At 49.8% G+C, this 27,193-nt stretch overlaps 2 protein-coding genes across 4 annotated transcripts in view; one reads left to right on the top strand and one right to left on the bottom strand.

The window, feature by feature from the left end:
* Positions 1 to 22,858, bottom strand: part of LOC122380707 (tyrosine-protein phosphatase non-receptor type 9-like) — a 34,030-nt gene extending 11,172 nt beyond the window's left edge. Inside the window, exons 1-7 of one of the 3 annotated variants that reach the window (XM_043364107.1) lie at positions 22,793 to 22,858; positions 21,270 to 21,482; positions 20,731 to 20,846; positions 20,210 to 20,327; positions 18,101 to 18,190; positions 14,308 to 14,448; positions 8,553 to 8,687 (exon numbers count right to left, since the gene is read on the bottom strand). In XM_043364107.1, coding sequence (XP_043220042.1) covers positions 8,553 to 8,687; positions 14,308 to 14,448; positions 18,101 to 18,190; positions 20,210 to 20,327; positions 20,731 to 20,846; positions 21,270 to 21,308 — 639 coding nt within the window. In that variant the 5' untranslated portion in view covers positions 21,309 to 21,482; positions 22,793 to 22,858. Of the gene's footprint in view, positions 1 to 8,552; positions 8,688 to 14,307; positions 14,449 to 18,100; positions 18,191 to 20,209; positions 20,328 to 20,730; positions 20,847 to 21,269; positions 21,483 to 22,730 lie in introns of all 3 variants that reach the window. The other 2 variants (XM_043364108.1, XM_043364109.1) reach the window with 2 other exon arrangements.
* A 245-nt stretch (positions 22,859 to 23,103) lies between these two features.
* LOC122380706 overlaps positions 23,104 to 27,193 on the top strand; it is a 32,140-nt gene continuing 28,050 nt past the window's right edge. Inside the window, exons 1-3 of the mRNA XM_043364106.1 lie at positions 23,104 to 24,002; positions 24,232 to 24,486; positions 26,257 to 26,360. Coding sequence (XP_043220041.1) covers positions 23,511 to 24,002; positions 24,232 to 24,486; positions 26,257 to 26,360 — 851 coding nt within the window. The 5' untranslated portion in view covers positions 23,104 to 23,510. The remainder of the gene's footprint in view (positions 24,003 to 24,231; positions 24,487 to 26,256; positions 26,361 to 27,193) is intronic.

Genomic DNA, 27,193 nt, shown 5'->3' with positions numbered 1-27,193 from the left:
TTCCAATTGAGAGTGCATTTTATGGCAACCGAAAATGTTTGGCAGTCGTCACGGCACGGCAACCGGGCAGAGGGGGGGGGGGGTCAAGGATTGGGATTGAGCAGACTTTTCAACAACACTCACATTCTGGAGTTTCTCTGCGCTTCCGCTTCTCAGTGTGGTCACAAGCGTCGGCTACTGTCCTCGGTTCTGATCACTCGAACTGAAGAGGCTTCTCGCGGGTGACCCCGGACTGACGGCGGCCTCCAGATGGCGTCTCCGGCTCCGGCTGCAGACTGTGACTCTCGGCTGCTCGACTGTGATTCTCCCTCTGGTTGGGTGGCGCACCCTTTTATAGTTGGGGGGGGGGGGGGGGAGGGGTGACTGCCACGCCCTTGCGACGTCATCTTCCTCTGCCTTCTTCTGGTGGGTGGGGCCGTAAGATGGCGCCCTCTGTCCTGTTTAGTCACCTTGCTCCTCTGTGCCTGCAATTTTTGGCCGTCGAATCGTCTTCGTGTTGAGTGCTTTATCATTTTAGTAATCGCTGACATAAAACAATCCACGAAAGGTTTGTGATTTTCGAGTTTTAATTTTGATTCTTCAATTTCATTTTATTCAAACTTTTGTTTCCTTCCGTTTCGTCTGCCGCCAACGCCCCTGTGACGTCACTCTTGCTCCGCCCACCGTACCGGGGCGTGGCCGTAAGTCAGCGCCTTCTTCCTCTGCGGAGATCTCTGGAACTACCTCATGAGGCCATTGTGAGGTCGGTCACCCGGCTATTTTGCCAGGTTCACTCACCCTGGGTTGCTGTGCCCGACAAAGGAGGCTGTGTGCTCCAGCCGGCATCCATCCTTGACACTGCTCCATGATCTGTTGACATATCTTACTGATCCAGCGTTATTTGAGGAGGCTCGGATCGCTCATCCTGCGGTAGCTGTCTCCATAGGCGAGCGTCGTAATGAGAGTTTAACGGCTGCCCATTGCGAAGACCTCTGGAACTACAGCGTTTTTGCTTGCCGTAGGATCTTTCTGGTTTTGCCATTCCCTCCGTGGGACTCAGCGCGGCGCAGCTGTTGTGGTACCTGACAGAGTACGTGACAAGTGACAGAGTACCTTAACGTGCTCGCTCGCCGCCGCCGCCGGCCGCAGTTCTGACGTAGCTTGTTGACTCAGCTGTGCCTCGGCGGTTCGTACTGATGTGACCGGCATCGTCTTCTCGCAGATGTGTCTACTGCGGGCTATTCTCACGGACAGTGCTCGTTGAGGGAGTTGGGGAAAAGTGCTGAATGGGGATGGCGGGCCTGGTGACGGGGGGGGGGGGGGGGGTAGTGAATAATGAGAGGGGAGGAGAGCGCAGCAGCAGCGCTCCGCTCAGCTGTGCGTCACCCGGTAGCAGCGACGGGTGTGTGAATGGAGGGCTAGGCCTGTGACCGGACTGCGAGGGGGGGGAACTGCCGTACCGAGCCGTGCCGAAAAGATACTACGTTAAATGTTCAAGATGTAGCGTGCTACATCTTCAGTCCAAACAACCCTAGTTGCGTCCTCGCAACTCATACAAAAAAGTCACACCCCTTACTCATCTAAATTTACACAATCATGTGAACTTCCGCAACGCCCACAGCATGACATCGTATACCTAGTACAGTACACACACGCACCTGTTGTTCCTCGTCCCCACCTCAGTTTGTCGTTCACCAGATCCGGGTCACGGGCACCAACCACTTTGGTTAGCCCGATGTCGTCGGTTGTCGTCCGGTAAGCGGCTTCTTAGGAGGGTGAAGACCTCTGCGGCAGCCCAGGTGGGCGGCCTCCACAGCAGTTCGGGTGGCAGCCTCCATGGCAGCCTCATGGCGGCCCGGGTGGCGGCCTCCATGGCAGCCCGGGTGGGCAGCTTGCACGGCGGCCCGCGTGGGCAGCCTACGTGGCAGCCCAGGTGGACGACACCTCCGTGGCAGTCCGGGTAGGCGACCTCCATGGCCGGCCCTGCCGCGACCTCCGTGGCCGCCCGGGTGGCAGGCTCCGTGGCAGCTCAGGTGAGCGACCTCCATGGCAGCTCAGGTGGGTGACCCCCGAGGCAGCACGCGAGGGCAATGCATCCCCGTGGCAGCCCGGTTGGGTGACCATCGTGGCAGACCCGTGACAGCCTCCGTTGTAGCTCAGGTAGGCGACTTCCGTGGCAGCCCAGGTAGGTGACCCTCGTGGCAGACCCGGTGACAGCCTCCGTGGTAGCTCAGGTAGGCGACTTCCGCGGCAGCTCAGGTGAGTGACCCCCGAGGCAGCACGCGATGGCAATGCATCCCCCGTGGCAGCTCAGGTAGGCGACTTCCGCGGCAGCTCAGTCGAGTGACCCCCCGAGGCAGCACGCGGGACCAATGCTTCCTCCGTGGCAGCTCAGGTAGGCGACTTCCACGGCCGATCAGGTGAGTGACCCCCCGAGGCAGCACGCGGGACCAATGCTTCCTCCGTGGCAGCTCAGGTAGGCGACTTCCGCGGCCGCTCAGGTGAGTGACCTCCGAGGCAGCCCGCGAGGGCAATGCATCCTTCGTGGCAGCACAGGTGACCTCCGTGGCAGCTCAGGTAGCGACCTTTCGGCGGACCAGGTGACAGCCGTCGCAGCAGCCCAGGTGGGTGATCTCTGCAGCAGCCCATCTGAATGGATCGTTTGGCAGTTGGTCTTGCAGCATCCTGGCACCCTCTCCTCGTTCACCAACATGATAATCGCCTTGGCTGTGTTGTGAAGACGACCGTGTTTGATTTTGATTCAGTACAACACGAGCATTCCGCCTGTTCTTCCTCTTCTGCTTTTGATATTGCTGTCCTTTTATCCTCAATACTCTAGAAAGTTCGAGCTCTCCTTTGCAATACAGCAGCTGACCGTGACTTGGACTTGTTGTACAGCAGAACGTAGAAGAATTGATATGCTGATGCAAACAATTGTCAAGTTTCATTTTCGGCCTGTCTTCTGTATTAGTCTGATCCTTTGTTCATGAGACAGCTTCATTTCCTTATCTTATCTTCAACAGCTTCTTCTATGTCCTTTTCAGTATTCGTAAGACCGCTTCCTCTCATCAGTTCCTTCACGTCGACCCCTGCAGCACGTTCATTTCCACTGCTGTCAGTATTTCGAACACCTGCTCAATTCTTCAACTTTCCTGTCATCAGCCACCATCATAAGCTTCATCATCTTCACACAGCTTTCTTTAGCTCATCCTCTTTCTTCATATCGACCCCTGCAGCACGCTCATTTCCACTGCTGCCAGTATTTCGAACACCTGCTCTATTCTTCGACTTCTTCCTCTTCTCCATACGGTTGACTTTCAATTCATCAACTTCGGGTTCGGCGGCTTGTGCCAGTCTACCAGCTTCACAATTTGAGAATTATCAAATCCCCACGTTTTGGGCGCCATTTGTAGCAAGGGAATGAAGGGAAGGAAAAGTACAGAAATAAAAAAAGCTGCATCTTGAGGTTCATCAAACAGCGCGGTCCACTGCTGTTCGGCGGTGTAGCAGAAAAGAGATTCGCTGCTGGAAGGAACTCGATAGTAGAGCTGGTAGAACAGGGGAGCTTGAGAGTCGTTGAAGAGATCCCGAGATAGATCTAGTGAGAGATCCAGATAGTGATGAGATCCTGAGATAGATGAGATCCACCGGATAGAGATGTAAGTATCCACCTTGCGTACAAATACATCTGATGGAAGATGCTTTTTAATTTAGAGGCTTGATGATTCTGTTCATTGTATAGACCATGATGCACGAGATGGTTCTTCACTGCTCGGATTAAGGATGGAGGGATCCGATCAGCTAGGTTTGCGGCACAGTTGGGTAGGTGAAGGACAGGGCATTTCGAAGTCCCGATGACCACTGCCAAACATATGGGTGGTAATTACATTGATAAATTGAATGTGATCATTCGTCCAGTCACCCATTCCTATATCACTGGCCTCCCCATTAAGAAAATTGCCCACTTAATTCGTATTAGCGTTGCTGGTTTTCAGTTGCCCTCGAGAATCATTTGTTCGACTGCCGTAACCGAATTCTACCAAATTCCTATCGGCCTTACTCTAAGATTCATGCGTCATCATTCTCACATCCTTGCTCGCATTACGTTCACATTTCATGTGTTCACCCAAATTTAATTGGTAGCCCCCGAAATTCCCTCCGATAGTGTTAGGCGTCTTACAAACCATGGTCTCCCCGGCGAGATAAATGTCTCTTTCCGAAATCCATATGCATGCTCCGCTAACCGGCGACAAAGATACTTATCGCAGGGCCGTCCAGAATAATTATACAAAAATATCCACCCTACTAATTTATGGGATTCACTTCACGTCCGATAGACTTATGGTACACACATACACGATTTATATCCGACTTATCTCTCTACCGGGAGAGATTACCTATGCCCTCTTCCGGTCCGCGTGTAACATTCCCGTTCACGACCCAGGGACCACCGTTCATATCCTGGAACTCTCCTCAGGAACTCTCCTTAAACCATGGGATTTACTCTTCAAGGCCTTACGTGTCCTGGAGTACATTCTTCCCTCCCCTGAGGCTGTCCAGTACTGATTAAGGTACCTTTACAAAATAAGTATGAGGACTTATTCGGGACACTACGGCTCGCTTTATTCGCCCTTTGGGTGACTCACCCCTGACCCTCGGCTTCTTGCCTTTGGCATAACTTACTCTCCACTGCACTGTGCCAATCTTCCCCCTTCCCCCCCTGCCGTAGAAACCTCTCACTGCCTTCTCACCCAGTGTTACCTAAGCGGGAAAATTAACAGTGGCCGGTACCACTGGCGGAAAACGTGCATATGCCCTGCGTACGTGACGGCGTGTCCCTCTTATTATTCCGGTCTGGACGTGGGTTTAGAGAAGTGCATCTGTGTCTCATACGGTCATGCTGGTAAACGCTACGCCATAGGAGACGGGCAAACAAGCCGTCTGTGCCTCACAATGCCCTGTGCCAATATTGGTGGAGTAATTATTGGCGCTAACTCTCAAGAACGCGAATAACAGAAACGCATCTAATCGTAATCTCAAGTCCTAATTGCTGCTGCACGCGTGAACCTAATCATCAGTTCTCGTAAACAATCCTAGCAGACCTTGAACCGCTCTTGATTTCATCAGATAATCTAGAACCAATTAGTACGCACCGATCTGTCGTCTGGTTGTGATCCACCGTATCATAGTGAATTGCTGAATGCTCAAACGGAAATGACTCCTTGAAACTCGTTCGATAGCTTCTGATGGGCTACTAGTTACCTAAACAAATTATCTTTATAGAGTGCCAGAATATTGTCATAGGGTCCCTAGCCTTTCATAGGGAATCTATTTTAAATCATCCTATTAGCAGTAAACAATGCGCATCAAACGAAGTGCAGTCCTAAATATCAAATAGCATGTCATATTTAAAATTATGCATTAACTGTTTACGTTCTTACCCCGTTGCAACTTTCCACAACTAACCATGCTCCTATATACAATGACCTTCACCTACCGCCCGCGCCCCAATTACGGCTAACCCACTGCCCCTGTTGTGGCTGCTTTTTACGCCCTCTGGCGGCTCAACGCCCGCGTCGAGAGCGACGATACTGGCCGCCGGCTGGCGTCGCGTCGACAGTCAGTCAAGGCCACGCCGCGATGGGCGCGTCATCACTCGCGGTGCAATGCTCGTGCGTGTTGTCTCTTCTGGCCGGGTGGATTCACCGGATGTGTCAGTGAGTGTGAATCTGGTAAAATATCGCTGCAATATCTCCCTGTTCGACATCTCATCAGCTCCATTCAACGTAAGTTTTTTTTTAAATTAAATTCCTGTCCCATTTAATCGTTCCCCAACAAAGGTGGTCCTTTCTAGTATTTATTCTACAAAAGCACAACGATCGGCACCTATATTAGTCGCATATTAGTTCTAACCACAAACAATTCTACATCTACCTGTTACTCGACATTTCGCAATTTCAATGACGCAAAGTGACCATCTAAAGTCGCTAAGTGTCAAACCGTCAACCTCAAACCACTGCTCGCAACTCTGCACCTAAGTAACAGAAGAAATTCCGCCGTAAGCTCAAGCATTCGTATCTGTCGGAAATCATAACTCATAGCCATATTCATAGATCGATCGCATGAATCAGTCGCCACCTTAAAACATTACATTCCCTTTCAACCGTATTTACCTGTTCTATAATTGATTTCGACTTCGCAATTAATTCCTACAGCAATATTACCAATGATTTCGCAATGCAACTTTTAGTGAGTACAGCACGAATCTAAACCCTTAATTTCACAAACGTTCCAACCTCAAAACGCACCTGGCCATCGCCCATAATAAATCGAACGAACCAGCTTGACCGAAGACAAAGACATTTCAACGCTGTCACACATCCAGTCATCAATCTCAACGTTCGTGACCATGAGCTGCTTATTCAAATTTTAGCCTCTCGCTCTGGGCCTAATCGTGAACTCCAACTGACAATAACGGTTTGCTGGCGACTCTGACATGACTTCGAAATTCAGATCCTAATATGCTACTAGGGTGTCTGGACCAATAAGCTCAAAGTAATTTAAGTTTTCCAATTCCAATTGAGAGTGCATTTTATGGCAACCGAAAATGTTTGGCAGTCGTCACGGCACGGCAACCGGGCAGAGGGGGGGGGGGTCAAGGATTGGGATTGAGCAGACTTTTCAACAACACTCACATTCTGGAGTTTCTCTGCGCTTCCGCTTCTCAGTGTGGTCACAAGCGTCGGCTACTGTCCTCGGTTCTGATCACTCGAACTGAAGAGGCTTCTCGCGGGTGACCCCGGACTGACGGCGGCCTCCAGATGGCGTCTCCGGCTCCGGCTGCAGACTGTGACTCTCGGCTGCTCGACTGTGATTCTCCCTCTGGTTGGGTGGCGCACCCTTTTATAGTTGGGGGGGGGGGAGGGGTGACTGCCACGCCCTTGCGACGTCATCTTCCTCTGCCTTCTTCTGGTGGGTGGGGCCGTAAGATGGCGCCCTCTGTCCTGTTTAGTCACCTTGCTCCTCTGTGCCTGCAATTTTTGGCCGTCGAATCGTCTTCGTGTTGAGTGCTTTATCATTTTAGTAATCGCTGACATAAAACAATCCACGAAAGGTTTGTGATTTTCGAGTTTTAATTTTGATTCTTCAATTTCATTTTATTCAAACTTTTGTTTCCTTCCGTTTCGTCTGCCGCCAACGCCCCTGTGACGTCACTCTTGCTCCGCCCACCGTACCGGGGCGTGGCCGTAAGTCAGCGCCTTCTTCCTCTGCGGAGATCTCTGGAACTACCTCATGAGGCCATTGTGAGGTCGGTCACCCGGCTATTTTGCCAGGTTCACTCACCCTGGGTTGCTGTGCCCGACAAAGGAGGCTGTGTGCTCCAGCCGGCATCCATCCTTGACACTGCTCCATGATCTGTTGACATATCTTACTGATCCAGCGTTATTTGAGGAGGCTCGGATCGCTCATCCTGCGGTAGCTGTCTCCATAGGCGAGCGTCGTAATGAGAGTTTAACGGCTGCCCATTGCGAAGACCTCTGGAACTACAGCGTTTTTGCTTGCCGTAGGATCTTTCTGGTTTTGCCATTCCCTCCGTGGGACTCAGCGCGGCGCAGCTGTTGTGGTACCTGACAGAGTACGTGACAAGTGACAGAGTACCTTAACGTGCTCGCTCGCCGCCGCCGCCGGCCGCAGTTCTGACGTAGCTTGTTGACTCAGCTGTGCCTCGGCGGTTCGTACTGATGTGACCGGCATCGTCTTCTCGCAGATGTGTCTACTGCGGGCTATTCTCACGGACAGTGCTCGTTGAGGGAGTTGGGGAAAAGTGCTGAATGGGGATGGCGGGCCTGGTGACGGGGGGGGGGGGGGGTAGTGAATAATGAGAGGGGAGGAGAGCGCAGCAGCAGCGCTCCGCTCAGCTGTGCGTCACCCGGTAGCAGCGACGGGTGTGTGAATGGAGGGCTAGGCCTGTGACCGGACTGCGAGGGGGGGGAACTGCCGTACCGAGCCGTGCCGAAAAGATACTACGTTAAATGTTCAAGATGTAGCGTGCTACAAAATCAATAGCATGAAGGTAGGATAGTCCGCTCATATGCCCCCAGACACAACCCTACAAACAGAACGCTTTCACCCGTACGGCCCTCCCCACAGCGATCCTCGCTGGCCCACAGTTTCTCACAGACTTTGACCTCACTGTCCTCTAGCTGCTACCCCCACTGATCAAAACACAAACTGTGGCCTAGATCGGCCCTAGGTAACCCCATCCCGTCACTGACCTCACGTGTCCCATCACTGACACCAGGGCCTCGTTTCATAAAGCGAGTCCGTAACTTATGCCGGTTTTTGGGCTTGTGCAAGCGCATGTGAAGCGATAATTTCATTTCCCCTTATATCCCTTCTGTTCTTGCTTGCAAGATAACTAAATTAACTATTCAAACCATCGCCATCGCTTCGCATGAACTTGCAATACAAGACCAAAAACCGGCGTAAGTTACGGACTCGTCTTATGAAACGAGGCCCAGGTGTCCCCAATGACCTCTGACCCTCTGAACCCTGCCCCCTCCGCCACTGACCTGGGGACGACTGACGGTCCACACACGGTCGCGCAGCTTCTCTCTGACGAACAGACGGAGGATTTTGAACGGCGCCCGGAACCAGAGGGGCGCCGTCACGATTAGCACCTTTTTCAGGCGCGCCGGGTAGCCGCCCTGCGGGGACACGCGCACACAGAGGTCAGACGAGGAGGCAGTGAGGTCAGCTGCCCGGCCGGCCAAGACGCACCACATTGACACAAGACGTGATCAGTGAACGCATATGGGGGGTAGGGAGCACATCACAACATATTACATATGTTGTGGTGGGAACATGAATAAACTCGAGTTTTGAGCAGGTGTGTAGTAACAAGCTCACAATTACTTTTGCTTCTGCCTCAAATCACTTCTACGAACTAGTAAAAAGGGAAATAAATACAGAAAAAAGGGAGACAGAAAACGATGGTCACGGTCACTAACAACCAAAGGCTCCCAAGAATAATTCATCATTCAACGATCCATCTTTGTTCCAGTCATTGCCATCAAAACTACCCCACTTCACCCATTTCTCCATCCTCGCACTCCAGTCCAGGGCAGTGGGCGTGCACCGCCCCCCCCCCCCCCGCCGCGGCGGTGACCGACACCGTACGGCTCACGGCTCTGTTTCCGGGCACGCCGGGGGCAGGGGGCAGGGGAGGGGTGCAGTGACGGTCGATGGCGGTCGATCGATACCGATGGTCGCCGTCCCGTCCAGTCTCTCCTCCCCTGCGCCCCCTCCCACTGCCACTGCCCACAGCGCCGCCTTGAGTGGACACTGGACACGGAGGGCGGTACCGGAGGGCGGTACCCGGACGGAGGGAGTGAGGGGTGCACGTGTACCCGATGAAGCCGGCAGCAGTGATCGGTCGCGGTGAAGGTGCTGTTTCGGGTCAACAATCCGGCATTGGTTTGGCATATGTCCAGCATGTCTTCAAGTCGGTTCTAGGCACTGCTCCCTAACCGGCGCAGTGATGTGTCAGGTCACAGGTCACTGGTGGTCACTGGTCCTGTCACTGGACTCCTACTGCTCCAGGTCACGGATCAATCAGTGGTTTGCCGTTTGTCCGGTCACTGCTCCGGTCACTGGTCTGACGTTTGCAGCCAGTGTTTTACCTAACAGTTTCCTAAGAGGAGATCCATCGATCGATGATTGGGTTTTCAGGGCACCCAGACCTCAGAGGTCATCGGCGCCCAAGACCAATTAAATTAATCAGACAACCACATCGCCAGTAGGGGAAACATCGGAAAGAGAAGACGACCGGAGTGCCCCCACACAGAAAATACCCAGTTTCAACATCCAGTCGGTTACATAAATGTAACGAAATCCAGCACATCTGAACACACGGCGATTTTAGTACACTGTTTAAAACAATGGAGGTGCACGTCAATGACCGGCTAAGCAGTAAGTACTACCACATGAAGCTGAAAAGTGTACGCAGCGTCCATACAGTGGACGTCATATATGTACAGTCCACAGCAAAAGTAATGTGCGGTTTCAGTCATGGGTATGTTGTGCTTCTAAAGCATAGGGGCGATTAACCAGACTACAATGAAACTGTAAATGCTGCTACATGTATCGTCACCATTGCAGCCGGAACTTTATCCATTGACGTCTTCTTTTCGATCAATCCGCATTAAAAAAATCGCCAGTCAAACCCATCCATTGAGATTGGTAAAACCGCACATTACTTTAGCGGTGGGCTGTACGTTCAATCACCGTCCCTGAGAACGGCGGGCGAGGATGGGAGCAACTACAGACCATAAGAGACCAGTTATGATGATAACAATTGATGTCAAGTGATGTGATACCAATATGTGTACACTGCAAACCGTACAGCTCGAACCCTAAAACCACCCAATGATTAGAGAAACGCGTGCCAAAGCTTACGTCACTAGCCAGTCAAATCTTACGCATGGGCCGTTCACTTGTACAAAAAAGTAAAACAAGTACCCGTTTTTCAATTCACTCCACCTCTTTTGTATTGCAAACATCGTGAAGTTGATGACCAATACGGACCAATATTTTCAGCCAGTGCTTCAACGTATCGGTGGCATGTGCAATATGCATCTGAGCTGAAAAGACTAAAACTCGATTAACCTGGAGGAATTTCGCCACGCCGATTGTGGCATCAAGGAATGAAGTAAGTGAAGAAATGAAGTTGCAAGGAATATTCTGATGCCACCCCGCGGTGTTGCGGCTATTCCGAATAGTGAGCTGCAGAAAGCACCCCGAACTACTTGGCAACAGCGTTCCGGGTCATACCTACTGCCGATACCATGCCAATCGAGAGGTAACATGTCAACAAAGGTGTTCCTATGCAATTGCTCCCACCGAATTGGCGTCCTGATGGAAAGCTACCTCTGAATAAACAATCAGTGGACATGATTCCGTATCTTATAACCCACAAGATCCGTGAGATCAGATTCTTGACCCATTTTATCAGATCCATGCAACTCTCAATTCTGACGGCGCACCGCAGCCGAAAACATGTCACTCGCGTAGGTCATATAATTGAGCGACTGCAAGACGCTATTGGTACCTATCCTAAAGTGAGCTTTCGGTGCGTTCATATCGTCTACACCAGTGGCCAGTGGGTGAAGCATCACGCCGCTGTACATCTGGCCGTTTGAGAACGATTCAATTTCCAAGGTCATCCACCGACCATGACACTGGCGACCGTAAGCACGAACACAGAACAGAACAACTTGATCAAACACACTGCTTGGCAACGCCAGACACAAGCTCTAGCATAACATTCACTGTGTAGCATCGCCACAAACTCCTTCACGGTCATACAGCTCATGTCAGAAGACATCAAGTATCAACAAATACAATGCACATCTCCAAATCCAACAGAAAGCAATGTGAGCTAATGCATACCAAAGGATTACAAAATGCGCTTAAAAATGCTTATGTGACAGCAGTAAGAAAACCTGAAAGCGCAGGGAATGCGGTAGAACGAAATCCAAGTCTAATCGGGTCGCAATATCACGTGTCGTCAAACCTCGAATAATGTATGTGTCGTTGCACCCACCATTAACAATACCTAATCGCCTCTGAATGTGAACGCCTATTTGCTGTCACTCACACAACCAAGGTCACTCTGTTCCCAGGACGGGACTGGGTACCGGTGACGGCCTTCGGGTCCTCACCTATGAATGGCGGTGGGCGTGCACCGGGCGGGCCGGGGGCGGGGACGGGGGCGGGGCGATCGCCGGCGGTGGGGGCGTACAGACTCCTCGTCCCTCGGCTGACCACGGGCCGCTCCGTGCACTGCACACTCCCTGCACCTCGATCACGCGGCGGCTCTCGCTCGCAGCGCGCACAGTACACAGGCACACGGTGCTCGTCTGCGCGCTCGTCCCGGCGGCGGCGGCGATCGCACAGGCGCGCCGCCCGTGGCCGGAGCTCAGCTGACTTTTGCGTATCGACCGGCCGGCTACCGTCGCCGCCGCCGCGCCGCGCCGAGCGCCCTTCATAGGGGACGCGGTCGGCGCCGCGCCGCGAGGGGACTCGCCGGCCCTTTGTGTGCCCCGCCGGGTCAATACTGGCCGTGGCCGACCCTGAGGGCGCACGGCAGTCCGCGACCGGCGGCCGGTTGGCAGCACAGGTTCGCCGCCGCCGCCCGGTGCCGAGCCACCGCGTAGTCGGCTCCCGGAACGCCAGGCCGACCGAGCAACAGCATACCTGGCCGGCTGGCCGCCCCCGCGCCGGCGCCGCCTCCGTGAAGACGGCCGCACGTGATTCATTATTTCGCAGAGGAGGTAATCAATAGCCCATGTCTATTCGTGGCCGACAGAGCGACAATGCCGCTCAGCGCTGGAGCCGCGCGCCGCCTCCTAATGGCCGCCGAGCCGGTGATGATACGTGAAATGTCGACCGTGCCATTCCCTCATTTAAGTTTCTTGAAGTTCAACACCATTGACGATTCCAGCTTATGTTTGATCGATGATCATTGTAAAATGTCAGGTAATTCAAAGGCCTCCGTGATAAGAAAATAGTGCAATGCACATTCAATATACAGTCTATTTATGCAGTACCATTCATACCACCACTGTCATCACCATCGACACCGACATCAGACCAGGCCCGCTAAGAACCATCCCAGACCATCCGAGCTCCACCCAGAACAACCCGAGACGGAGCAGGGGATACATCATATCAGGGCTGCGGAGTCGGAGTCGGAGTCGGCAGTTGTGACCGAAGTCAGAGTCGGAGTCGGAGTCGGTCGGAGTCGGCAGTTGTGACTGAAGTCGGAGTCGGAGTCGATTTTGGAAACCCGACCCGGAGTCAGGGTCGGAGTCGCCGATAATCCGTCGACTCCGCAGCCCTGCCAGGTCTGCGGAGTCGGAGTCGGGAGTTGGAGTCGGTCGGAGTCGACAGTTCTGCCCGGAGTCGGAGTCGGAGTTGGTTTTTGAAAGCTGGAGTCGGAGTCAGAGTCGGAGTTGCCGAAAATCCATCGACTCCACAGCCCTGCATCACATCCCACCAAAACACACCACATCTGACCGCATTGGGCCAGTCGGCACTCGGGAGCCGTACCTTAGCCCGGCGGTGAACATACACGACGCACAACTCAGACGCACAACTCACAAGACGCACGCATTCAAGACGCGAATAGCACCGGGCGGGGTGGCTGACCGGCCAACAGCGTGTCGCGACCGGGATCGGTACAGAGGGAGCGAGATGACACGATAGGTCGCTGGCGCTCGGCACACAGTCGCAGAATATACCCCGAGCGCGCAAAAAGAGACGTAAATGTTGGGCATTGGAGTTTGTCTCCATGCCGACCGAGGGCCTGTGTGTTCCTTGGAAACAGGAGAATTGTGTCATTGAGAAATTAATAACCAATGAAGAAGGAAACATTTTTTTTTTTTGTCGTGAAAGCCTTGATCTGCAATTGCGAAGCATAAATTGGTTGAATTCCTTTTAAAGAAGCAATGCTGTTCCCTGCTGGTCGACAAAAATGTGTTCACCTCCCCAGTCCCCACAACCTCACGCCCACAGATCACCTCCCCAGTCCCCACATCCCACACACCCATCACAGCCATCCTAGGAACGCGGATTGCGCACGGTAACAACGCCAGCAGACCAGCGCACCAATCAGCGCCGCTGGGGACTGGGGGAAACCCGACAGTCCAGAACAGTGTACCGAAGTAATGGCACAGCGACAAGGCCTCGGTGGGTGTCGGCGTGGCCAGGCCGGGAGCCCCGCCCGAGGGGAAGAACGGGATCAATTGTGTCAACGGGACGGTTTGCAATCGTCCGTCCGTCCGTCTGTATTCGGTTGGCTGGTTGGCTGGTTGGTTGGTTGGTTGGTTGGTTGGTTGGTTGGTTGGTTGGTTGGTTGGTTGGTTGGTTGGTTGGTTGGTTGGTTGGTTGGTTGGTTGGTTGGTTGGTTGGTTGGTTGGTTGGTTGGTTGGACAGTGGTCGGTAAGTCTGTCCGTCGCATGTTGGTCTGCCGGTTTGTCCAGCCTGTCCTTCTGAGCTCCGCTTAGTAACTCCACGACGGCTGGGAATTACTTCGGTTGCCGTGTTTGTTCCGTTGTAAAATGTCAATGTGTTTTTGATCAGCACCGTCGTTAGAAGCTGACCTTTGGGTCTCGTCCAATTATAATGACCGCCTAGGTATGCAGAGCATTGGAAAATAGTCTCATTGTTTCACTGCAATTGAAGTTCACATGAAAGTAAAATAGGCAATGTTTGCCTGTTTGCTTGTTGAGGTTTCAAGGGGCGTGGTAGTCGGAAAACGCTTACCTTCAACAGTGTGAGGATCTTCTGACTGAGGTCGTAGTCGAAGTTTGAGTATTTCGAGTCGGACATGTCGTAGATGAAGACGAGTCCGTTCCGCTGCGCGTCGATGCTCTCCATCGCCACGTCCAGCTGGTACACGATGCCCTGCGGCAGAAGAAGTGGAACGTCAAGAGCTGATAGAAAGGGCAGGTTTCAAAATTGGAACTTAGGCCAGTAATTCATTCAAACAACACCACTATACAATGCGGAAACAGATGAACTGCATTCCGTTATTTGACCGGGCACCGAGCTACATTGCGACAGCGCGGCGGCCGGCTCCCAGGGGTGAGCGGCGGGGCGCTGCACACCAGAGAGCTCCATTTCCGGCGGCCACCGCTTCCGTCTAGCGTCAGCGTCAGCGGCGGGTCAGGGCCGCCTCCCGACAGCCGGGCGGCATCACGGCTCCGTCGGCCGCGCCGCACGGCGTCAGCTCCGACGGCCGCGCGGAGCCGCCCGGCGATCACCGACAGACCGGCCACGGTCCGGGCCCCGGCCACCCCCGCACCGACCGCCCCGCGGCGGGTCCCGATCGCTCGGTGCTTCCCCAGGTTCGATCGAACAGGTCATCCGCCGACTGAGCGCAGCGGATCGCCACCGGAGACGCAGATCTACGCGGTAACGTCGGCGGAAAGTTCGATCGCGCCTCGACTTCAGGTCGGCACGCTCCCGGCGCCGCCGGACTTGCAGCAGAGGGGTGCGTCGACGTCCGGGTTCGGCGAATACGGTACATCCAGTGGAAAGGTTAAAACAGCATCGACTTAGGCCGGTTGCAGGATACCGCGCTTAGAGACTGATCTTCACTTCTTTTTACATTCCTGCTGTTCCACTGCAATAAATTTAATAGATATAAAGGACAAATGGTAGCCTTAGCCCCCTGCTGTCAAGTTGATCTGCAGCTGCAATGAGTTTGAATGAATGAATGGGGGGGATGAACATTTCACGAAAACAGCGCACCCGCTTCATGCTGTCACTGTTAGCAGTCAACTCGTGTTATCATCGACCTCAAGTTAGTCGAGCCGCTTAAAGGGACTATCCCACCTTCTAAAATGTTGTTAAAACCAGTGAAATTGTGCCCGACTTTATAGATTGGATGACTAGGAACACGGTTCTGGCATTTATTTTTCATTTAACATCTTAGGCTTCCCATATTCCAAACACAAACTTTCAAATATGTGACGTCACAGCCCAAAATTACCTCCTTCCCCAGGCCACATTACTGTCATAAAGCTGATTCTTTTTACTCTGTAGGCACCACAACACAGTTCAGACCAAGTTTTAAGCGATTTTTCAACGAACAAACCCATTTAAATCAGAATGACTAAAGGAGGTGACGTCACACTAACGGTCGCTCCATAGATAGGGCCTTGTACAAGGCCCATTTTCAAATGAAGGGAACGAATTTCTTCAACACCAAGAGGCCGCGGGGGTTGCAACCTAGATAGATAGTGGTTTCTGAACCTCGCCGCAAACTTGGCTATCTCAACTCAAACCCCATGTTAAAGGTCGGATAGTCCCTTTAAGCAAACTCCAGTAACGAGGCAGGACATGTGTACCGAATGGTCAGCCGGATGCTCAGCTAAATCCACACTCCACAGTCATACTTCCGCCGCGCAGGCCTGTGGTGATTTTCCAGACTGGATTAAAGACGATACGCCCACTTCCGCTGACTGGCGGCTGTTAGCTGAGGTGTTTTCCAGAGAGTCACGGTGAGGCCAGCATTCAACGCAAATTTAGCTGCTCACAATTGAACTCACGCTGCTATGAAGAAAACGGCAGGCATAGGTACAATCAAATTGATGTTCACTGAGCGCGGATCCCGATTCTCTGGAACGGTGCACTGTCCAGGTCGCAGGCCATCACAGCGCTTTGCTGCTGGTCGCAAACGATCGGGAGTGCCGAACCGGACAGCTCGGCACTTCAGAGCGAGCGGCGTCCGCCACGACAGAAGCTGGAGAACGGCTATTCGAGAAACAAGGGGTCCCACGCAACGAAACCACGATATGCCGACACCAAACGAGGAGAAAATAAAACTTCATCGTTCCGTAAACAGCATCATGCCTACCCATTGGATCACTCCTCTGAAAATCTGATCCGTTAGGGTGAGCGTTGAAGCAAATTCAGAGCTCTGTATCCGGGGAAAAGAGACGCTGCAACTTACAAGCGTGCAGCTGTGTTCGCAGGTGTGCATTTACAGCCAGCGGGCTGGGCTACAGCGGGAGATGTTGGTGCAGGATAAGGCGGGTGGTGAGCCCTTAGAAGCGCTGCAAATCCGCGTTATCCGTGACTACCAAACCACTAACACCAACGTATTATTTTTGTATCATGTGGATCTCATCTGGAGCGAAAAAAGCAAGAAAACGGCGCTACAAGTATGAAACCTCTCCCACAAAGCGTGTCACGATTAAAAGCATTTTACCCATGTTCCGTGGCATTCTTTCTTACTGCCATGTTGTACACACGGCCATAGTTAGTTACCCTCAACCTTAGAAAGAACATTAGCCGTCATTGTGATGCATGTCTAAATACCTGAGTCCTATTTTTAACATTGCAAAATAATGTTGAACATAGCGAGAACACACACAAGATAACCAAAGCCGCATAACCAGATGCACTGACCGTGAACTCAGGAGACGTCATAAGCTTCGGATTGTGCAAACCACAGCACGGACAGAGGAAGAAAAATCAGCTCCGTGAGTGAAGAGCATTAAAAGAGGCCCCAGATAACTATTCACCACTGTTAATGTTCCATATATGTTAAGTCTGTAGAAGTGGAAGCTGGTAAAGTTGCGAAGCTGAGAGAAGGCGCGATGCTAGGCCTAACTTCAGTGACAGGTGAAGGGCGGAATTCGCGCTGCTATATAACTATAACAGCCAGCTGTGTCACAACACGGCTTCATCCAACGTACGCAATCCATCTACTGGGACATCATGTTGTGTCCGTATTCCTTCACAATGTTTCGTTATCCAAACATAAAGGAGCATTCGAATGCACAGCAAACATATCATGTCAGGAAGTACAAAGTACAATCTCACCGCTGCATGACTAAAACAGCAACCAGAACTAAGTTACCAAGGAGGCAACGCACGGCTTTCTCTGAATCCGGCAGGGTCGCCTCCGCCCATCCCCGTGGCATGTCCGGTGTTGGAGGGGAGGGGAGGCACGCCGCCACCCCGTCGGCACCGCTCCTACATCAGAGACATTCCCGAGGCGGCTCACTTCATCCAGTGAGTCGACACTCAACGCGGTCCACCTTGCCTCGCCGTCACCCGACACAGGCGGCACGCAGCACCGACGGCTCTGGTCTCCCCTGTGCCTTCCCGAGTCGGCGCGGGACACCTCAGTCGCTGCCATGGACGGCTGGGACATGAGGACACTGGGGACACTACAGATGGCGCTGTCGGGTGGGTCTTTGAACCCAAAACGTCCACCGACCAACGTCCCACCACAAGCAAAGCAGCCTACGGTCGGATGGAGGTCGAGAGAAAGACAGGCAAACTGTTTACTCAAAACGTCCACCTGAAAATCCCCACTACAAGGAACACAGCGTAAGGTCGGTTAGTGATTAGATAGGCTGTGCGGGGACATGCTGGTACTCCATGGATCCCACCGGGAGGACATAGCTCCCCGCCGTCGCCGGCGCGCAGCGGGGCACTGGTCGGGCCGCCCCGCTCTGGCAGTGGTCAGGCCGCCCCGCTCTGGCACTGGTCGGGCCGCCCCGCTCTGGCACTGGTCGGGCCGCCCCGCTCTGGCACTGACCTGCAGTGTGTCCTTGTGTGTGGAGAGGTGCGGAAAGTGAAGCCGGGCCGTGAACAGCGCTATCGAGGCGCCGCAGCTGTCCCGCGCCGGCTGCCGGACACACACAGGGCACGGGTCAGACTGGGGTCACACATGTCGCTGTGGGGTCACACGGGTCAGACTGGGGTCACCCAGGTCAGACTGGGTCACAAAGGTCACTGTGGGGTCACACAGGTCACTGTGGGGTGGCACGGTCAAACTGGTCGGAAACACGGAGGTCCCCAAGCGTTTTCGTTTTAATTATATGAATCCAATTAGTATCACAACATGCTATAATCCAACTATCTAACATTCCCTGCCAGTAAAATGCAACAGCTTACCATTTAAAGCTGGCAAAATTGACCCCAAAACACCACACACCTCACCCCTCGCAACCGACGCTGACGCCATGCTGGTTACGGCGGATGAACACAATTTATAAACAATCAAGGCTGCAAAAATATTAGATGCGTTTCGCGTGCACAATTTTTTATCGCAGCCAGAAATGACAAACAATACCAAGGTTCTCAAATTGTTATGTCTAAAGCGCGGACAACTTTAAATTTGAGAAAAGCGATTATTACTCGATGAAATTCAAAGAGGTGTCCTAACCTAACCTAACCTAACCTAACCTAACCTAACCTACTGATTTTTGCCTACCGAGCTTAAAGAATCCTAACCTAACCTACTGATTTTGCCTACCAGGCATAAAGAAACCTAACCTAACCTAACCTAACCTAACCTACTGATTCTTGCCTACCGGGAATCCTAACCTAACCTAACCTAACCTAACCTAACCTAACCTAACCTACTGATTTTTGCCTACCAGGCATTAAGAAACCTAACCTAACCTAACCTAACCTAACCTACTGATTCTTGCCTACCGGGAATCCTAACCTAACCTAACCTAACCTAACCTAACCTACTGATTTTCGCCTACCGGATAAGGAAATAGTTACTTGCAGGAATAGATTGCAGGCAATAGTAAATCAAATATTTTCAGGTTAAGTGGTCATGCATCAGGCTTCAGGCCTTCGGCCTGAAGCCAGATACATAACCATTTAACCTAAAAATATTTGATTTACTATTGCCTGTAATCTCTCCTAAGGCATTGCCTTCGGCACTGCACTGCTTCGCCACGAGTTGGCCACAGACGAAAACATGTACAGTACAGGCGAAGAAATGTTGGACGAAGAATGAAAATATGTACAGACAAAAAAATGCACGGACCAAAAAACGAAAATAAAGAAAATGCACGAACGAAAATATTTACGAACGAAACATTTCTGAAGACTTTTTCAGAAAAGTCGCTATCATTCGTCGACAGATCTGGCGCATCTCGTGAGGCGCTTTACCGAAAAAGAAAATTACCGAATTCTCTTCTATTAAAAATTAAAAATACAGAACCGTAATTCCAAAATTATTTGTGTATATCTATCACTTTTTCATAAAAATAGTACCCCCCCCCCCCACCCAAAACCCCGGTTTCCCACAGTTCCCCTAGTGTGTTGGGTTTTATGAAGATACTACATTTCTGCGTAATGGTATTTAACAACAATTGACATGTTGACAACAGACCGTCGTGCGGCTCCACCGAGATCGTGGTAAGAATACGATTAGTTAGCTTTTGGTCTTAAAATTATCGATCAGATAACTGGAAACCACATTATTCTTACTAAACATGAGTTTCTCTATAGAATGATGTCTATATTATAGGGATTAACTAATTTTGAAGCGGGGACCTCCATGTGTACCGCCGTCAAACTGCGTCACAACTCACACCGCCCAGTCATGATCAGACTGAGGTTAAATACTGGGATTAGCTGCCGCGGTCTGCCATCATGATTGGTCAGACAGAAGATCATGGCTTAGGCTGCAAAAGCTATACAAAAGCAAAGGAATAAGGAAGCACGTTTAAAAGACCATTGTAGGCTCATAATCAACTCAAAGTTCAAATAACAGCCAGCGTCATCGCACAGCGGTCAAGGTGGCCAGTGTGTTAGCTACTGTGAAATTAAACCGCGAGTTTAACGAATGAATAAGCATTCACACATTAAAGCCAATGGGTTCCACACCGCCAGCGTCACTCACCAGTAGCGTGAATTTGCCCATTTCCAGCTCGCTCTTGAGAGGGTTCTCGTGCGGCCGGAAATCGGTGAGATTCTCCATGAGTCTTGTTCGCTCGTGCTGCTCGTAAAGCGTTAGCGCCCTGTGTGGGTAAGAAAAGACCCGTGCACGTTAGGTATCACTTATCAGAGCGTCAAACGGTCGCCATTCGTCACGTTAACGTCATACTGTCATTGGCAGTGCTGACACATCGGAAATGCTGAAATGAAATGCAAAAAAACAGAGTAGTCTAACATCATACGAACAAATGCAATCCAACAACATTGGTGTAGCCCCGAATTAAGGCAACAAGTATCCAACCAAACGTTTGCATTTTCATCTGCATTTGGATGTGATTGCAATGCCAACCTCCTTGTAGTGAAGCTTGAGTATAAAAAAAATAGATCAGTCATATTGGACTCTAAAGCAGCGAGATATTTTACAAATTTATATCATCAAACACACTTTCGATTCTCCCTTCCGATAACGACATTGTTGCTACATACCGGTCAACATCGAACTTCCGGGCCATCAGGAATTTCACGGCAGTCTTCCACGTGATGGGGCCGGCATTCTTTCTGGCGCGGGCCTTGTTCACGATCTCCAGGAACTTCTGGGTCGCCTGAAGACAATATAGACACATGAGAGTGTCAGTGGTAGAAGTGGCCATGGACGGAGCCGAAAAAGAGCCGAACAGTATACATTCAATCAAACGACCTCCGGAGGAAAATGACGCCTTTGCGGGAGTACCTACACAATTTAATAAGTTGTAAAGCGATGCAGAGACAGAGAGAATGAATAAAAATTACCTAAATAATCATCTCCTATGATCAGATCATTGAGTCAAACCCAAAAGATAATAAACTATGAGACACATTGGGCTGTTCACACACACACAAAAATATCAAGCACTTCATGAATTATTGTTTATCTGAAGAAAGGCATTCTGGAGACAGGAAGCCTTTCATTCACAGGGAGACAGGAAGCCTCCTTGTTGAAGACTTCCTCTCAACAGCTACCATTCAGTGACTGCTCTTAAACCTACCTCCTCCTCCTCAGCTGACAGAAGAGATGCCATCTTCATTCCCAATGGGGTGGCTGAGAGCCTTTACAGGACACAGGCTTACAAATCTAGAACTAAACAGAGTCTCAGTGATATGTCAAACACTATCTGTCTTGAAAGGCTTCTATTGAGACTGTTTCAATTATTTTCAAAAAGCATAACAGGTGATGCATTTAGTAATGTCTCTGGTGGAATCTGAAAGAAACAACATGTTAAGGTGACATGATTTTGCAACTTTGTGTTTATGCAATGTGTATGTGTTGTGAATGAAATACACACCATAGTTCTATAACAGTTCTGCTAAGTGCTACATTCAAGTACCTACCCACACAAGAAGCTTAATTTTATATCGAGAAAGCCCATATGAATCATGAATTGCTAGCTCACATGGTCTATAAGAATTTAACCAGCTCTCTTTTCATTCTTTAACTTATGTTTCAAGTACTCTTCCAGTAGGTAATTATCCTTCCTCACATCATTACTTCTCCTATAAATTTATCCAATTTACCTGCTAAAACAATTTGGTGCCTATATTTCAGAGTTCAGGTTGCACAGGTCACAGCCAATCCTTGAATACCTACCTACCTAGTTAGTGATAACCTGTTGATGAAAGCATTCCATGTGAACGAACATCAGTGGCTTGCAAATTGCACATTACAATTACAAACAAAAATATATGATTAATGGTTCCTATTCCTAGTTCCTACCACCTTGCTCATCAGTATCACTGAACATCTCAACAATTGGTTGAAAAGTTCATAAATAGTTCAAGTTCAAGACAAGATATCTTTGATTTTTGAAGCCTATTAAATTGACCACATCTATATCTTATCTAAGAGTAAGTATATCATCAAAACAGCCTCTTTTGTCTTGTGATGCCTGCATTATCATTCCTATAAATTCAATATTGATATTCCCATAATAAAAGTTAGATTTTGAGAGACTACTAACACATTTAAACTGGGCCTTTGTTGCATTGATATGATATAGCTTTGCAAATGCAGGCTGGGGCTGATGATATGTGAATGTAACACAGTCAATGAGTGCAATTAATTACATCAAAGTTGCAACTTTGTTGGCAATGATTAGAGATATGCAGTTAAATTTTACATAATCTCCTTGACCTAGGGGGATTCGTAAAAGTAGGGCCGTCATCATCATTTGCAATTACTTTCTGATGTTTACAAACACAGTTTGGGCAGCCCAACAACATGATTTATCAGGACAACATCGAATTTTACACTCCAATTTTATAACGCAGTAACCTGTCCCTGCTCATTGCCATTTAAAATAGCATTTAGAATAGATAGAGAGGCAGCCCCCTTTGAAAACGCAAACGGTAGGTCAGGTAGTCGTTGACAAAGTACCAGATGATGTATCAGACGGTATCAGACATCAAATCGAATGTCATCTAATGCAGATATGAACACATGTGAAAAGCACCTATAGTAGTGGACTCGACGGTAAGTATTTTCAATAATAAATTATGAATTTTGGTACACGACCAATCACACGACCGCCGCCAAACACTTTTGGGCGGATGTTCGGCAGACGGCAAATGTATCAAGGACAAGGATCAACAGTTGTTACCGGTACGACACCGTTTCCAAATTGACGATTTAACAACATTTTACAATATTTACATCTAGTTTAGGTGTATTTACTTTTTTTGAAAAAAAAAATAATAAGTTCTAAATTATTTGCTCATTTTGTGCAATAAAACTCACGTTTTGATATCAACTGTTAACAAAAAAATATATCTTACGTCATTTAATTCCAGATTGTTGATCACTGCATTGTTGTGATTTGGATGCGCTACGTTTGTCTATTTTGCCGCTTGGTGTTGCAAATGCAAAGTGTTGCAAAGAGAATTCGCAGTTATTCGAGTTTCTAGTTAAATTGCTTGTGATATTTTCGGTGTTATCCCTTTTAGATCATTCAATAATCGCACAGCCAAGTTGTCTGAAGTCTCCATTTCTCCATGTTTGCAGAGAAAGGACAGGAATATCAAAATTGGGGGTTCCATGTTTCAAGGAAACTGAAACGGACCTGGACCGGGTCCAATGCCCACTGCAAGTTGTGACGGTCCCTACCTAATGGAAGCACCAGTTTGTCGTTTTTCAGCTATTTGGGCTGTGTGGATCGAGTTACCAGAGAGCTATCTATCGGAAGAATTACAACACATGTTGCGCTTTGAAGGTAGTTGTTAGATTGGTGAAAATCATGGATCGGCCAACTGTTGAGAACTGGTTGAGGACGCTATTCCTTGGCCAGTATTCTGAATCATTTTTGGACAATGGATATGATGAGCTTGAAATTTGTAAGCAGATTGGTGAACAGGATCTTGATGCTGTGGGTGTATTCAATCCAACTCATCGATTTAAAATCTTGGAAGCAGTTAGGAAGCTGAGAGAAGAGGGAGCAACTGCAGTTTATTTTACAGTTGAAGAAGTGTTGAAGTCTGGAGAGTGTAAATGTGGTATTGAGAAGGCAATGAGAATACCTCCCTCTCATGCATCCAAGTATATTCCTCAAAAAGCATGTCATTTCTGTACATCAAACTCTGAGAGCATGAGCACATGCAGCAGTCCACCAGAACCAAAGACTCCATTGCCAGAGCTGAAGAGACTGCCTGCTCAGAAATTGAGGCAGATGCTTCAGAATAAATTGGTTATTGATGGCATCAAGCTTTACAATTCACCATACTCTACAAAGGTGGGCAATATGATTCCTAGTTGTGACTTTTGTTTGTGTTGTTTTCAGAAACATGAGTAGGTAATTGTGCTATGCAAAACTTTTGTTTTAGCATCTTAAATGATGTATTACCTTTTTTACTCACAATTCAACTAGGCTTTGTTTCATATTTTAGCTCATGCTCCTTTGATCCTTCATTGCAAAGTGTTGTATCCTTTTAACTGACGAGTGCCTTTCCATCTGATTTCAGGATGGCAGGACTGGCTACCTGAATGGTCTGGCATCTCGCTATGCAGATGATGTTCAGACCCACTACCAGGATGTTCTTCAGCAGCTGGATGTGCTGCGGCAGCAGGCGTGGCAGCAGGTGATGGAGGGCGACGGCAGGTCCGGACCTGGCTCTCCACCGACCCTCGCGCCTCCACCGCCCCCAGTTCAGCAGCAGCAGCAGCAGCCAGACCTGACTCAGTCCGTTCAGCCCATCTACCAGCCAGGCCAGTACTTGGTGAGTTCTCAGGTCAATCGCAATTCTGGAGTTTTTTTGTCATTTTAGAATTTAGTGCCAAGCCTACTGCTCTGCAGTCTGCAATCTACACTTTGCTTCTCATTTGTTTGTCGCCATGTGTGATATGGGTCCATTTGGTGTCATCGCTGTCCACCGGCACCGACGACCCTCACCGGGTTAATACATATCGTCACCGCCCGGCGCAAAGGAAACCGTCGCGTGACGGCGTCGGCAGATGGCGGCCCGATATGACGTGACCCGTGGGGCGGTGCGGGGGGGGGGGGCTCGGTCCAGCCGTGGGGAAGGGAAGGGTCACAACCGGAACACTAGTGCTGATAGTGTACTGGGAAAGCTATCGCTAGGAATCTGCCAGCGTGTGTCGTTTTGTGTATTTAACACTCTGGCGACGACCAATGGTGGAGGGCGGGTGGGGGCAGGTGGGAAAGATCGATGGAAGACTGACACACGTGATGAATAACGGAAGTGCTTCAGTTAGTCCTTTATCTATAAGCTGATACATGCTTCCCTTGCAAGTGGCTTTGCAAAGGGATTGTGCCATTGGTGGTTGTTGGACGGACAATGATCGAACAATCAGCAGTGATACTGATAACTGAGGAGCAGTGATGACTCTACCTCAGTATATACTAGGCTCTCACCTCTACCAGTAATGTGGAGCCGGAAAAAGAATGAACGGGTCCAGCTCTGGTTGGGTATTTCGGCTCTGGCTCCGATCCGACTATCTGTGCAAAAATAAGAAATGGTACTTGGCGCCGGTTCGTGACTAGATTTTTTTTATATGACCTGGCTCTTGGCAACGCAAAGACGACTCCAACCGAACGGCAACTAAAGTGCGTGTATCGTTGAAATTCGTGTCAAATTCATATTTTTCAATGGCATATTTTAGTTTCAGATTAATATTTACTTAAAATGCAAACAGATAAGCCAGTCCCAATGAACTGAATTTTAAATGATTGACTTGTCCTGTTAGCACGTGATGCTTTTCTAGCTCGGTTTATTGATGACTTCGTTTGTTTTCGGTGTTGTGTTCATCGAGTGTGAAACACCGTTATCGTTTAATTATTTCCTTTTAGGTGTTACAGACGTATGTTTTACATTTCTTCTAAATCCGGGCATTGTAAATCGGCACATTACCTGCAAAAGTCACGTTTTCAGCACGTTTACACGTCATCTTCCTTGTTTGGGCTGCGGCCACCGGGAAAAGTGGAACTACTGGCCGCCCGAGTTTCCGCGTAATTGACCCTGTCGTCGGCTATGATCTGACCGATTGTCAGCTCTATCCGCGCTGACATAGAGCAGTAGGTCTGTCAGCGCGTAGGTCCGCGCTGGCAGACCTACACAGATGGTGTATACTGAGCAGTGTTCGCTCGATATTGAAGGGGTTTCCATTAAGTGGAGCCACGGGATTAGCCTCTTGGTCCCAACTCCCACAGTCCCTTGGTGACATCAGCCGGAGGTGGCGTAATGTCGAGTGATATGATAGCGCGCCATGGCGTCATTAGGGCCCAATGACGACTGATGCCCAATGATTGGGCATTCCGTTACGATGTGATATCACCGGAAGTTTGCTTATTTTAGCAGTCATAACACGGTATTGATTGTCTACGATTGTTCGGTCGTCTGACTAAGTGCGTCATTTTAGGTTCTGTCGAAATCTGTTATTCGCAATTGTTGCATACGACTGTAATCCTTTCCCTCTTTTCCGCCCTCCTCGCCGACACTGTCTGACCGGGCGTGGCTCCTCTTTTACAGCCATCCAGCTGCCTCAGCGACAATGACGAGGATGAGATCTACGGCTTCGGGTACGGCCTGTACGACCCCCGCGCGGTGGAGTCGCAGCACAGCCGCAGGCAGGGGTGAGTGCACGGTGGGCGCGGGAAGTACAGGCTCGCTGTCGCTGGCCGCTCGGTGGTTTGGTTGTTTGGTGGGCTTGTGCAAGTGACTCAGGTGGTTTAAGATGTAATGCCAGTTTTTTAAAGGGACTATCCCACCTTTAACATGGGGTTTGAGTTGAGATAGCCAAGTTTGCGGCGAGGTTCAGAAACCACTATCTATCTAGGTTGCAACCCCCGCGGCCTCTTGGTGTTGAAGAAATTCGTTCCCTTCATTTGAAAATGGGCCTTGTACAAGGCCCTATCTTCAACATGGAGCGACCGTTAGTGTGACGTCACCTCGTTTAGTCATCCTGATTTAAATGGGTTTGTTCGTTGAAAAATCGCTTAAAACTTGGTCTTAACTTTGTTGTGGTGCCTTCAGAGTAAAAAGAATCAGCTTTATGACAGTAATGTGGCCTGGGGAAGGAGGTAATTTTGGGCTGTGACGTCACATATTTGAAAGTTTGTGTTTGGAATATGGGAAGCCTAAGATGTTTAATGAAAAATAAATGCCAGAACCGTGTTCCTGGTCATCCAATCTATAAAGTCGGGCACAATTTAACTGGTTTTAACAACATTTTAGAAGGTGGGATAGTCCCTTTAATGTTTATTCAATTTCATTGGTATTTACTTCCGCCTTTGGTGATCTAGAATCTAGCGATGATCACTTTTAGCCATTCATATTAAGTTATATGCAATTCAACATGCTTACTTTATGATCACATGCATTTGGGAGTTACATGTAACTGCTTTTTACTGGCACTGCTATTACTCACAAAAATTCTTGGAGTTTCCTTTGAAACTCTCAAGTCTCA

The sequence above is a fragment of the Amphibalanus amphitrite genome, unplaced genomic scaffold, assembly GCF_019059575.1.
Source record: "Amphibalanus amphitrite isolate SeventyFive unplaced genomic scaffold, NRLGWU_Aamphi_draft 000105F_arrow, whole genome shotgun sequence".
Lineage (NCBI taxonomy): Eukaryota > Metazoa > Arthropoda > Thecostraca > Balanomorpha > Balanidae > Amphibalanus > Amphibalanus amphitrite.
The sequence above is the reverse complement of the archived record's forward strand: the minus strand, read 5'-3'. Positions and strand labels throughout refer to the sequence as shown.